This window comes from Sceloporus occidentalis, unplaced genomic scaffold, assembly GCF_023333645.1.
Source record: "Sceloporus occidentalis isolate IW3139 unplaced genomic scaffold, rSceOcc1.0.p SCAF_49, whole genome shotgun sequence".
Lineage (NCBI taxonomy): Eukaryota > Metazoa > Chordata > Lepidosauria > Squamata > Phrynosomatidae > Sceloporus > Sceloporus occidentalis.
In genome coordinates this window covers 3227837-3241294 of record NW_028317029.1, presented here as the reverse complement: position 1 = coordinate 3241294, position 13458 = coordinate 3227837, and the positions used below count along the sequence as shown (strand labels likewise).

The 13458-nt window shown below is 39.2% G+C and overlaps 1 protein-coding gene across 1 annotated transcript in view; it reads left to right on the top strand.

Moving 5' to 3' along the window:
- LOC149288910 (pre-mRNA splicing factor cwf19l2-like) overlaps positions 1–13117 on the top strand; it is a 70584-nt gene extending 57467 nt beyond the window's left edge. Inside the window, exons 14-18 of the mRNA XM_089491176.1 lie at positions 6171–6287; positions 9313–9468; positions 10641–10721; positions 12478–12579; positions 12983–13117. Of these exons, the coding sequence (XP_089347302.1) occupies positions 6171–6287; positions 9313–9468; positions 10641–10721; positions 12478–12579; positions 12983–13117 (591 nt within the window). The remainder of the gene's footprint in view (positions 1–6170; positions 6288–9312; positions 9469–10640; positions 10722–12477; positions 12580–12982) is intronic.
- The last annotated feature ends 341 nt before the right edge of the window (positions 13118–13458 follow it).

Here is a 13458-nt window from a genome sequence, read left to right as displayed (position 1 = left end):
ATTTTGGGAGATCGATTTTGGGAGAGCGAGCTCTTACTGACATAATATGTTACCCTGGAGCCCAAAGCTGCGAGTTTGTAAAATGACAGTTCACCCGATTATTCTGAAACCACGAATAGTCTGGAAGTTTGCCATGTGAAATTAAATGGGTTTTAATGTCTACCAGAGCACTTTGTGTTTGAACTAAAGTACAAACAGATGAACGTGACATTGAATTTTAACTTTTGGGTTGTTTTTTTTTTGGTATTTGTGCAAATAATTGATGGTGGAAAAGTCATCAAATGGAAAGCTAAGTGCACATCAAAGTAAATGTGAAATATTTAATTTTTATAAGGGAAAATTAACTCTTAACAAATAACAAGGGCCTTTTGAAGATTGGCTTGATGAGCTGCAATGATTGTAAGCATATATTTGTGTTGTCTCTCACATCGCTGTTTGCTTTTATATACGGAGATCTAGGAAAATATTCAACAGTTTCGTATTCCAGCCTCCACTGTCTGTCCGGGATAATTATACAGACTTCTGTCTATCCAGTGATTTAAATACCAGGATTCACCATTAACTAGATTGGCTGGCAGTGGTTGAAGGCTAGAACAAGCAGACAAGTGAAGTGAAACCACTTTGATTTGTGGTTTCATGTAAATATTAACCAAAACTGAAAATGCCCCTCCCCACCTTTAATTAAAAAAAAATAATAATAATAAAAAAAATCACCAACTGTCATCCGTGTCATCACACACACAAATTCATTTATTTACTCATTCACAAACATTCATTCACTCATTCATTCCCTCAATCACGCATACTCGTTCATACACCCACCTCTTTACCCGAACTGCAGATTTCCCGGTGCTGCTTGCAGTCTTCCGCAGGGGCAGCTGCTTCCTTCTGTGTTGCTCACGCTGTGCGAACAACTTCTCCCAGGGGAAGCGGGAACGGAACAGAGTCATGTGACGTGACGTAAATTCATGTGACTCCACTGGGTTCCTACTTCCCCTGGGCGGACCAAGCAACTCACAGGTGAGCAGCAGCAATTGCCCCCCCGGCCCAGCCCGCCCCTGGATTTTCAGCCGTTTTTAATTTTTTTTTATTTTCGGCCGATATGTTTTGGCCACTGATATATCGGTGGATCCCAGGTAAATATGGAGGAAGAGATGATCGAGACAAAGCCAGCTATGGGTTGGTGGTGAACATGCACCATTTCGTTCAGCTCGTATCTCTTTTAAAACCTGACTGGATTCAGGTCAGGAAAAGGTTAAAACTTTGGATGGGGTGAAAATTGGATTCTGCTTTTCTTTTTCCTCTAATGTTCGTTACTTTCCCCTTTTCACTGTTTGCACTTTTTGACTGTTTAAAGCGATGCTCTGTCTATATTACACTTGTGGCATACAAACCTCCGGGCGAAGGTTTTATGTAAAACAAAAAACCCTGACTGAGCATGTTACTAGCATCATCCAGCATCTCAGCTATGGGGCCATGCACCCATCCATCAATTCGATACATTGCTTCCATCACAGTCACCAAAGGTATTGAAGAGGTTAAACACACACAGAAGATTTGCACTACAGCAATGGAGACGTGAGCTACACATAAGTTAAAGTTTTGTTTTGCAGCATTAAACTGCAATGCTCCAGCATTGAAGAGGTTAACTCCACACAGGCGTGGACGGCAAAGGCACAGGTTAGTGCGTGGCTGGCCCCGAGCTTTAGTTTTAATGTTTTATTGTATGCAGTCTCCCGAGTAGACGAGGCTGTCCGCCCTCCGCATTCCCTTTAATCTGTGACAGTGTTCAGTGCGAGCGCCGTTACATTGTGTCTGTCAGGGAGGATAACCATCCACACGGCAACTGTAGTTTATGGGAGTTTTAGTCTACATGTAGCATGGGTTGAAGAACAATCCACATTTGCCATGTAATTTGTGCTAGAATTCACAATCAACAATTGTTATCCAAAGCACCTAAACATTCACTGAGGTTAACGGGAGTCGTTAACTCAGCGTGGCTCTTTTATTCATACTCAAAAGTAAGTAAACAGTATGTAAATAATTCATGTTTTTGCTTTATATGATCTGATTACATAGTGGAGCTTCTGCTTCCCCAGCCTTATCTCTCTTGCCAGCAAGCCTTGGGATTTCAAGAATCGTGTCTGTTTTCGTCCTAATAATCCTGTGCTTCGTTTAGGTTGTAAAACGGAGAGTCATAACCTCAGCGTAATTGAGAATGATTTTTACTCTTCCGGCCCCGAGAACACCATAATCTGAAGCCATGAAAACTGTCGTTAAATATTTTGTAAATATTTCTATTTAAGGCTCCATATTTATATTTTCCAACGCTGCAATTTACCGGAGGTATAACCGGATTAGTGTCCGACCTTTGTGATATAGTTTGAGACCACAAAAATATACCCGTGACTCTACTGCAGAGGCTGAGCAGTCGCTTTCCCTTGAAATGTAACCGGTGTCTTGCCTCTGGCACTTACACAGTTAAGTAGATTTCTGCTTTTTTAGAATACCCATAGTGGATTGACGTGGGTAGTTTTGACAGTACGCGTCCCTCTAAGGAATGGCTTTTTTCCTACTATACAGTTCTTTGAAATCTTACAGCTGAACCAGACGAGTCAATGCGGAGAATCAACAAACCACCTAACTAAGGGCAATTTAACAAAAATACACGGCACTTAATTTCAGCAAGTAGTTTAAGCTGGTTGAAATTGTTATGGTGAAGCTTTACTTGCCTTGGCTTCAGAGCCTCAGGTGCCAGCCGGTGCTAGCCAAAAAGCTGATATAAATCATAAATAATGAAACCGCTTGTAATACTTGGCATGGACCCTCTTCCCCCTTTTCAGTGCTTTATGACAGGTGTCCTTCTGACCCTCGTGTTCTAGGCTTCGGTATGTTTGACGGCTGTGAGCGGATCACAGAGCTCTAACAATGCTTCACAGAACAAAATTGTTGCTTTATGGACATTTGACATGTTGGGCAGTCTCATATGTATAGGTTCAATATATATGTAACCCTATTTCCTCCATTTTTTCACCAAGAGCGCTATTCTTGATGCAGGGGCCCTTTATTTTACATTAATAGCACTACGCTGTACTAACTGACTGGCTTTGGGGGGAAAAAAGAAAACATGGCTATCCTCCTGCAGTGTTCTTGTATAGCTAAACCTGCGTATGTTGAACCAAAACCACAATATCAGACCCAAGGTTAACGCTGTACCTAAAAGTATCATTAATGAAACAAGTTTTAATAATTCCATCTCTATAATTTGTACTTGTTTTCTACATCTATATTGAAGAAAAATATTAAATACAAAAGTCCATGCGCTTAAGTATTGGGCCCTAAAAGGGTTCGATTAACGCGCCCTCGATGACTTTGTTGCGGACCGAGACAAAATGCATCCTGGCCGTCTCGGCGCGTGTTTCCTCCATGTGCTGGAATAAGCGTATTTTTCTATTTGGCCATCGCGCTGACCTTTTCCAAAAGCAGACGTAACTCCGCTCGCTATAATTATCTGTCCCTCATGTTTGTTTGAGCAGATTTGGTGGGATGTGAGATTGCGAATCAAAATTAATTATGGTGGAATGGAAGCAGGTGTTATTTAGATATGTGATGCTCTGTGGGTTGCCGCGTCTGCTGTTGTCTTATTTGATAATAATTGCAATGCCTATCTAATAGTGGATGGTTCAGGGGCGTTTGAAGGTCATGCTTACTGAGATGAGTGCTCCAGGAGCTCTCACGGAGTGCTTTGAATTGTGGCTTAAACGATATGTCACATTTCTCATCAGAGACCTGTGTTACGAATTAACCTTTTCAGTGTACCTTTCGTAAAGTGGGCTTTTTTGTGGGACATTTCTGGGTTTCTGGCAGTGTGGAATAAACATGGAAAGGAGGAGAGCAAACATTGGAATAGATCAGTGGTGTCATCGGTCTAATGGAAAAAGGGTACAGGCTTAGAACAGATCAGATACGTTCTTCCCCAGCGTGTCAGCGGTGGCCTGATTGCATGCCTCTTTCAGGACAGGACAGCAGTACAATTGTCTGCTTTAATCCCTTTCTTAAAAAAAAATAGTTACATTTATTACATTGTCAGGACGACAATGTAATACATTTATATAAAGTTACATTTACAAGTTATGGTGGGTAAAGGTGATGGAAAACCCTTCCACTTAAAATTAAGGGAGGTAGTAGAAGCATTATTACACACTCATCTACATACACCAGACAAGCCAGAAGTCAGAAATCTCATGGTGCTGCCACAACCACAAGGGATTCTGGGTAGGCGCATCCCAAAAAAATAAAAAAAAAAGAGAGAGAGAGAGTGATGATACAAGGGTGGCTTGTAGGTGCCGATGTAACATTAAAATACAGAAGGGTTTGGTACCAACACTCAACTGAATATCAGAGGTGAGAGCCACATCACGACTTAGCATGTTTAGTTGGATATCTGGAGGGGTAGAAAGTTGGTACCAGATGGACATTGGAAAAAAGACTTGGTCTCATGTCAATATTTCATTAAGGGAAGAACAGATGATACCACCGGGGGCCACTCAAACTGTTGCTTGGAAAAGCTAAGGGATCATTGGCATTACTGGACAGAGGAGGAGAATGTTGAAATGGAAATTTAAAATGATAAATTCATAAAAAAAAGAACTTGGGTTTCTGTGAGAAGTTTCAGTGAAACACACAATCGCTCTTGCGACAAATCTCCGAACGTGACATATCCCCCCAGGTTTTCAAAACTACTGTGAGATGTGTTATTGAGAGAGGTAATTTGGTTCAAATGGTTTTACAGCTTTTCACTAAGAAATGAAAGGGTATGAAGAGACCAACTGCACATCTAGCAACAGCTACTACAGTTCTGTTTCATCAGGTTACAGCAAGATTGGTTTGTAGCTCGCAGCCGCGAGATGAATCAGGTTAGCATGAAATTGCTGTCCTGATGCAATTCGGCTCCAGTAGTCATGCCAGTATGTGACACTGGGCCATGGCTGCCATGTTCTAGAACTGACATTGTGTTTCTGAAGAAAGGCTTTGTACGTTAATAGATGTTGTAACAGCATGTTGTGATAACGACTCCTATTTCCCTTAGTGCAAGGTAGATGTCTGGGACTCTTCTGCTTTAAGATTTTCTGTTGCACACAAACTCCAGGTTCTGATTCAGTGTTTTCAGAACTATAGAAACATGTTGATCTTATACATATACAACATTTTTTTTTCTAGTAATGTACTTTCCTAAATAAAAACATCTTTGAAATATACGGATATGTTTCTTTCCAAAATTTGGTAGCGTTTATTTATTTTATGTGTAGTTGAAGAACGTTTAAGAACAACTTAAAGATGACATCAACAAGATACTTCAATTAAGTATTGAAGTATCTTGTCAATTATGTCATCTTTATCTTATATAGTTGTATGATTGTTATTAAATGCAATAGTGTCTACATACTGTAGAGCAAGCTATGTTTGCCTTACGTGTGCATGTGAAAGCCCCTTCTTTAAGTACCTGAAGAAGACTTGACACATCTGATGTCGGCTTTTACACTTTTTATTGTTCTGGATAAAAGTTATTTTGCTTTTCCCATCTGCCACTGCTTAGTTATATCTGTCTCTATATCATCATATCAATATGTTTTATCTCCAAGATAGAACTTCTAGGCTATTGTATTCCAACACGCTGATTAAATATTTTACAGCATTTTGTGCTCTTTTGTGGGCGTGATGTTCTTATCAGCCGTGATCCTTGGTCCCTTGAAGTCGCACCTCCATGTGTAGATTGTATAACACCTCAGAATTGTGTTCAGCTTCAAATAATTATCTGTCCCTCTCTGCTGATGCTGTTGACAGATGGGCACCACAAAGTTCTTATTATAGCACCTAAATTAAGCTCCATTGTGTTTTGTTCATTGTTGTCTTCATATGACCGTCCATCTTGTCGCTTCAAACTATTGTTTAGTGTGACACAGCTCTTCTTCAATTCTACATTCATCAAGATTGTTCCGTGTTCATCAAGTCGTCCTAACAAATATGATGTGTGTGTATATATGTCCCTCTCTCCTGATACTATGCACAGATTAGAGCACACTGTCCTTTCCTTAAAAGTAGATCTTATTGTGTGTTAGGATTTTGCGAAGCATAATGTGTATAATGTAATCTTTGCTATCTCTCCGTAGGTATATTTGTGTCTTCCCAATCATGTCTCGCTCACAGAGGGCCATTGCTTGATTGTCCCCTGCCAGCATTACACTGCTACCACTTTGCTGGACGAAGACATATGGAACGAAATTCAGGTTTGACATTTCCCTTTATCATACTTTATTGCAAATCTGTTCATATCTATCAATTGTGGTTATACTTTCCTACTGTTTATATTAAATTCCTTAATTGGATGCATTTCTAAAAAAAAAAAAAGAAAAAAAAAAAAAAGTCCTGTCAGAATAATGCATTAGTAAAGGAAGGACATTGTGCTATATAGACACTTAAGAGTATTTCAAATGCTAATATTTTAACTCTTTAAAATTTACACTGCTATACATGATTGGCAACTTCCCCATATGCATTTAAGAGCATCTCCTGTGTACAGCGGTAAGTTTATTGGGTTGTTTGGGGACTAAAAGAGCACATTTGGGACATGTGCGTTTCAGTTTTTCAAAGACTAATTTTTACATCTGACTATCCTGCCCCCTTGACTTATTTGGAACGTCTTGGAATCCAGACAATTCCATTAACCCCATCAAACCATATATTTTTGAAAACTAGACACCTCAAAGAGATTGCTAGTATTTTAACTCTTTCCATGCACTAAATCTAACACCCACCAAAGTTTTTTTTTTTTGTGTGTACGACCCCCCCACACACACATTGCTCCCTTCAATTAAATTGTCTTATTAGAAAGCTATATTTCTAGGGAACCCAGAGCGTCTGATTCTTTACTGGTTATCAGGGAGACTGGTGATATGCAGAGCTATTTGAGTTACTTTCATCTTAAAGCATTGCTCCCTGTGTTTGCGAACCATGTTCTCTGCACCTATTTCTCATTCTAATAATTTTCCAGAAGGGCAAGCAGACCTCAAAAGGTTTGTAACAAAGTGGCTGTGTAACCATTCATAGTTCAGTGTCATAACCACTTGTGATACTTTGATATAATAGCAGGTTAATTACAGTTGTTCGCAGGCTCATCTTCATCGCAGTTCATATCCCTTTCTGAAACTAAAACTTCTGTGCAGATCGTATATGTACTGCTATAATAAAAATAATAAAATATATATACTATATCAGTGGTTCTTAACCTTCCTAATGCCGCGACCCTTTAATACAGTTCCTCATGTTGTGGGGACCCCCAACCATAAAATTATGTAATTATATATTGTGAAATGTGTTTTTCCGATGGTCTTAGGCGACCCCTGTGAAAGGGTCGTTCGACCCCCAAAGGGGTCGTGACCCACAGGTTGAGAACCGCTGCACTATATGGTAATACATATGTATACAAACGTATTGGGACGCCTGACCATTACACCAACAGGGACGTTTGACATTGCTCTCAGAGACAGTTTGGAACTCTCTACTGAGTGACGCTACAGTGCACAGGCACTTTTCACTCTCTTCGGTACTCTAATGCTTTGTGGCTGAGCTGCTGTTATTCCCAGGCGCTTCCACTTCACAATAGTAGCAGTGGACATGGGCAGAGCAAAAATGTCACAAACTGACTGGGGCAAAGATGGAATCCCATGACCGTGCCACCTATAGAGTCAATGAGCTCCTCCGTACGACCCGTTCTACTGCCAATGTTTGTCTATGGAGATCAGCATGATTTTATACACCTGTTGGCAATAGGTGTGGCTGAAACATCTAAACTCAATAATTAATTATGAGGGGTGTCCATATACTTTTGTCCATACAATGTATATACATGAATACACACACATACACACATACACACACACATACATACAGGCTTGGAAAAGTATTCAAACTCCATTTTCTCAAATTATTAAATTGCAAATTGTACCCTGAAATCAAACAAAAAGAGAAACTTAATTATTGTAAAGTGCTATGGGTTTATTTTGGAATCTTATGTTGCTTGTGTAAGTATTCAGCTCCTAGTTTGCAAAAATGAAAGGAATTGCTCTGTGGACACTTATTAAATTATAGTTTATTATAATTAATATTTGTAATTAATACGTAAGGGCTGTGCAAAGCACTGATGTAGCTTTACCTTGCGTGCATGTACGTGTAGAGTACACGTGATAAGTACATCTTAATTAGACACGCCAGACCATCCATGGAAATGTAAAACAGGAGAGTCCCCTGAGCAGCCATAAGACGAGTCCCAACTCATTCAGCAGGATAGAACCACCGAACTCTGACAGTGAACACTCCAGTAGGGAAATGTGACACTATGCGTGATGGGAGAATGGACACTTCGTATGAAGATGCATCGTCACTCTAGAGACTTGCGATTTTACCTGAGAATATTTTACTCTGAAGCTGGAAGGCTTGAGGAAAGTTTAAATGTATCGTGATTAGCATCGGTCATGATTTTGGTGTTCGTGTTGGGTGGAAGAGTGTTTGAGACAAGCCTTTATACTGATCAGTAAGATCTCACGTCATAAATATTAAGTGAAACGTTTGCTCTTGTTGTCGTTCAGACATTTTCCATGCTTTGCGGTATTTTAAGTCCTAAGTCCATTGAGGCAGCTCACTGAAGCAGATGCTTGTCTAATAATGGATTTCTTGGAAAACAGAATTTGATGGCGAATAAGAGCCATTTAACCCCCTCTACTCTGCCTCTGCTGTAAAAACCTCAAACCTTTATATTTGGTCCCTGTGTTATTCCGGAGAGCCTTACGCCTGTCCCAGGCACTATCCTTCACATCTTAAGCTTCCTGGACAATTCTACCTCTTTCTGAAGGCACCAGACCTGAAACTTTGTGACTTCACCCTACGACTCCATGGATGAGGCGTGCTGCGTAGTCGGAGGGGATCAAACTTTCAAACTCTCTATGCTTGTGTTCAGACTATTTAGTGGCTGTGTGAATCATCAGCATTGGTCTAATTCCCAGGATTTTTTTAGTCCAAGATATTTCTGTACACAAATTGTTTTCAGCTCCCATCACAGCAGCTCAAGGATATCTCATGTTGGTATGTTAGACCTGTAATCCTAAATTACATCAAGCTAAAGTAAAGCTGGATAATTGGAGATTAGAATGTAGGTAGGCGGCACTCAATCAATTTCAATCAATTTATAATCAATAAGCTTAGCCTGGGGTCTTGCTAGGCTCATGTAAGATCTGTATTTTGTTTTTTTCTTTCTAGATGTTCCGCAAAGCGTTGGTCAAAATGTTTGAAGCCAGAGATTTAGACTGTGTCTTCCTTGAGTCCAACATAAGTATGAAGAAGCGTTTCCATTTGGTCTATGAATGCATCCCTCTCCCTAAAGAAGTGGGTGACATGGCACCTATATATTTTAAGGTATGAGCATGTGAAATAGCCATCAGTTTCATTCTGTGATCTGTCGGTGGCATTCTCTGTTTTACTACTTTTTTTTAAGGATGCTATAAATACGTGCATATATATAATATTTTATATACACGTATGTCATTGTCTAGATCGTTGTAAAAAAAGTTACATATTTTGCATGCAGTTCACTAGTTTGGGTGCCGAAGTTTAGTTTAACGTAGATGTCATTGTAAATGAACTTTGTAATCCACCATTAACCATTTAAATTGTTCAGCCTTCGCACTGTCCCTTTGGCTCCATGAGTCACTGCCGTCATATCCGAGCGCAAGGAAGCTCTTTTGGGGAGCTCTGGTGTATTGGGGGGGGCATAGGGGAGCTTGCCCAGAGCCCCATTAGATATAAAGACGGCCCTAGTGACAACCTTCACAACATCAAAAGACCTTCCTTGTATAGCGGATTCCGGGGTAAAATTGTAACTGAAGTCCTATAACGCGCAGGGTAAAGATCAGCTTGTTTCAATCAGGCAACAATTCTCTGTACAGAAGTATTTCCTGCGGGCCAACTAAAATCTCATTATCAAAGATTTATGGATGGATATTGCAGCTATAAATCATGTCTTAACATATTCAGCGGTTAACCTGAAATACATTGCAAATGCAACCCTGCTGAGTGACAGGGAGTGTTAGAGAATCTCTCTTATTTATATGTTTGAATCTCTTTTCCATCTTAGTAAGTAAAACCAGTTATTCCTGTCAACGCGGTTATTAGGTTTTGTTTATTTCCCAAAACTGCCACATTACTGCAGAAAGAGAAACACTCATACCTTTTTCTCTCAAAAACCTAAAATTTCTCTTAAGGCTGCTGTTCCACCTACACTGCTGCATATAATGCTATTACTATTGCTTTTAAATGCCCAGATTGGTGCTGAATTATTTAATTGGATTGGATTCCACCCCCGAATTTCTCAGGGACTGCATGATGCTTGGAAGAGAAGTCCCATGGATAGACGCAAATTATTTATGTAAAGTAAATCCAATTTTGAATCACCTGGGGAAAAACCTGGAGGGCTACATTGGGCTTATAAAACACTAATTGACAGCGGAGGATAACCCAACAGACAAGTTGGACGTGTTCATAAAACGGAAATGTCGGGTATATTGACGCATTTTCTTTACATATTACAGAAAGCCATCATGGAGAGTGATGAGGAGTGGTCCATGAATAAAAAGCTCATAGACCTGTCTTCAAAGGACATTAGAAAATCTGTAAGTAGCGTGAAGTGGAAGCTTCATCAGATGTTGGCCTGAACTTGCTGCCATAATGACTATTTGTAGTCATTTTGTCTCAACGAGTTCTGTACCTATTGATGTATTTCATCCATGCATCGTTTTGCTTCATTACCTGTAGATTATTAAAAAATAAATAAAATTCTTGGAAACCATGCGCTCGGTAAGAAGATACTACATTTCGCTATTCCAAACGATGGTCATGTTTGAGACATTTGCCTCTATTTAGTAAATTGCAAGTTCTTGGCAGTTGGCTACAAATGAGTTGAAACTTGGTTCCGACTTGCCAAATTCACCTTGAATTCCATGAGGTTTCAGGGCAGATAGCGTTCTGTATGTATGCAGTAATAGAATTTTAGGTGGTCTTTATTTCATTTCGTTCCAATTAGCTTCCTTTATTTGTAGGCCTGTAGGCGGCTGTTGTAGCCAGCGGCATGATACTTTAGGAGACATTTCATGCCGAAACACCCCACGGAGCCGATACGTCATTAGATAACCTGGACTTCTGTCACATTATCATAAAGTCCTTTCCTCCATAACCCCTTTGAGTCTGTATCAGTGTCAAGGCAGTATGGTAAGGATTTTGTGTGTTTCCTAGTAAATCAGAGCTAGAGCACGTCTACGTGATTAATATGCAGCCGAAATATATGTGAAAACAGGAATTGTTTGAAAACTAAAAAAATATTTGTAAAAATTTGGTTTTTTTTAGTAATACAAAAATGAACAGAGTTCCCCATTGAATCAATGGTTTTGGTATATTTTAAAATATTTTTCCAAACTAATCAACTGATGAATGGTATCATATCAGTTGTGCCTTGTGAAAAACTCTATCTTGATCATAGCCACCATCTGAAGCTGCCATGAGATAAACTATTAAATAGGAAAAATGTGTAAATCAAGATGTGTTCCCCAAAGATCATAATTATCTTTTATTCATATAGTCCCTACTGTACTTTAAATATTACATTATTGTGTATAGATCCCATTGTAAACAGACAAAGGGCACGGTGGGACTTAAAATTTAAATATAATAATAATATTTATTATTATTATTTTTTTATTTTATGGCCACTCCACTACAGGTGGTTGTAGATATTTCTCTCCATATCAAGAAAGCTTTGGAAACCCATTTTCATTGGATTTTTATAATATTTAAACATTAATCTACATATCACATTGCATGCAATACTTTTTATGCTGGATTAACGTAGATTTTCAAGGTAGATTAATATGTATTTCCCTAATGTTATGCCTCATCTACATTGATTTATTCTTTTATGTGTAATTAAATGTTCGGTTGCGGAAGTTAATGCACATTTTTGGTTGAGCAAAAGTCTCCGAACCCTTTAAGTGCCAGAGCACTGACCGCTTAAGTCTGTGCTTCTCGGTGAGCTGCCCTTTGCCCTTACGACATGCGTAATGCAGACTTGTAAATACCATTACATATATCAAGTATACTGAGCTGTAAACTATAGGATTTGGGTATTTTGCAGTTCAGTTTCAATTACTTAACTGAAAATATTGCATAAGTACATCTGGAATTGGAGATATTTCAAAACCTATTTTTTAGTTCATATTTTGGGGATCTGTTTAAAGGGGTACTTGCTAAAGTAAAATTAACAATTGGGTAACCTTATTGAAGGAATATATTTTTTTAGAAGATATACTGCATATGGTACTTGAAAGATGTAGTATTTTATTTTATGATCTAATTGTATTTTATTTGTTTGCCTAGGTTCCGAAAGGGTTGCCATATTTTTCGGTGGACTTTGGGCTCCAAGGTGGCTTTGCTCACGTCGTTGAGAATGAACACAAATTCCCACATTACTTCGGCAAGGTATGACATTGTCTTCATATCATGAAACGTAGACATAAAGGGATCTATTCACTAAAGGCACAGTTGGCCGGAGAGTTGTCTTTCTGCTCCTTGGCTTTATTATATCGTATGGAGGGCCAACCACAGCAAGGTTCTGTTGTAGGGAGAGCTTAGCTGGCCTTGTATAATATATATAGTTATCCAGTTTCCTCAACCCTTGAATTAGACATTAAGCAAGGCCAGCCCAGTCCTTATTGTTGGAGAAGCTTCCAAGCGTTTGCATTTCTTAATAGGGGAGAGAGTTAAAAGCATAAATAATTTGCACCCCCCCTTTAGTGGATAAACCCCTAAGTGGAATATTTAAACATATTATATAATTTACTATTAGGCATTCACTTTTAATCAGGTATTTTTTTATAAATAGGAAATTATTGGTGGAATGTTGGACCTGGAGCCAAGGGTATGGAGAAAAGCCCTCCGGGAAAACTTTGAGGATCAGAGGAAAAAAGTTTTACAGTTTGCCCAGTGGTGGAAACCCTTTGACTTCAATAGAAATTAGTATTTTATTTCCATACTTTTTTTTTTTTTTTTTTTAAACACAAAATAGTGGCGTGCCTCTGGTACCTTCTTCTGGTGTACAGAGCACAGGACTGCGAGATGCCGTCTCCTCAACCCTGGTGAAGGTGAAGTGGATGCTTTGGGTCGAGTAATATTCAAAGCGTTGGTTATATACCGTTGGAAGAGGAAAGGGCCAGCAAGGAGTATCTGGGAATACGATACACCAGTTACGCTCCGGTTTCATAGGGCTTGTTGTGTTGTTGATCAGATAACTGTGGTCCCTGTGCATGATCGTATTCCAAAACACAGAAATGTAACTTCTACATTTTTTAATAAAACGTC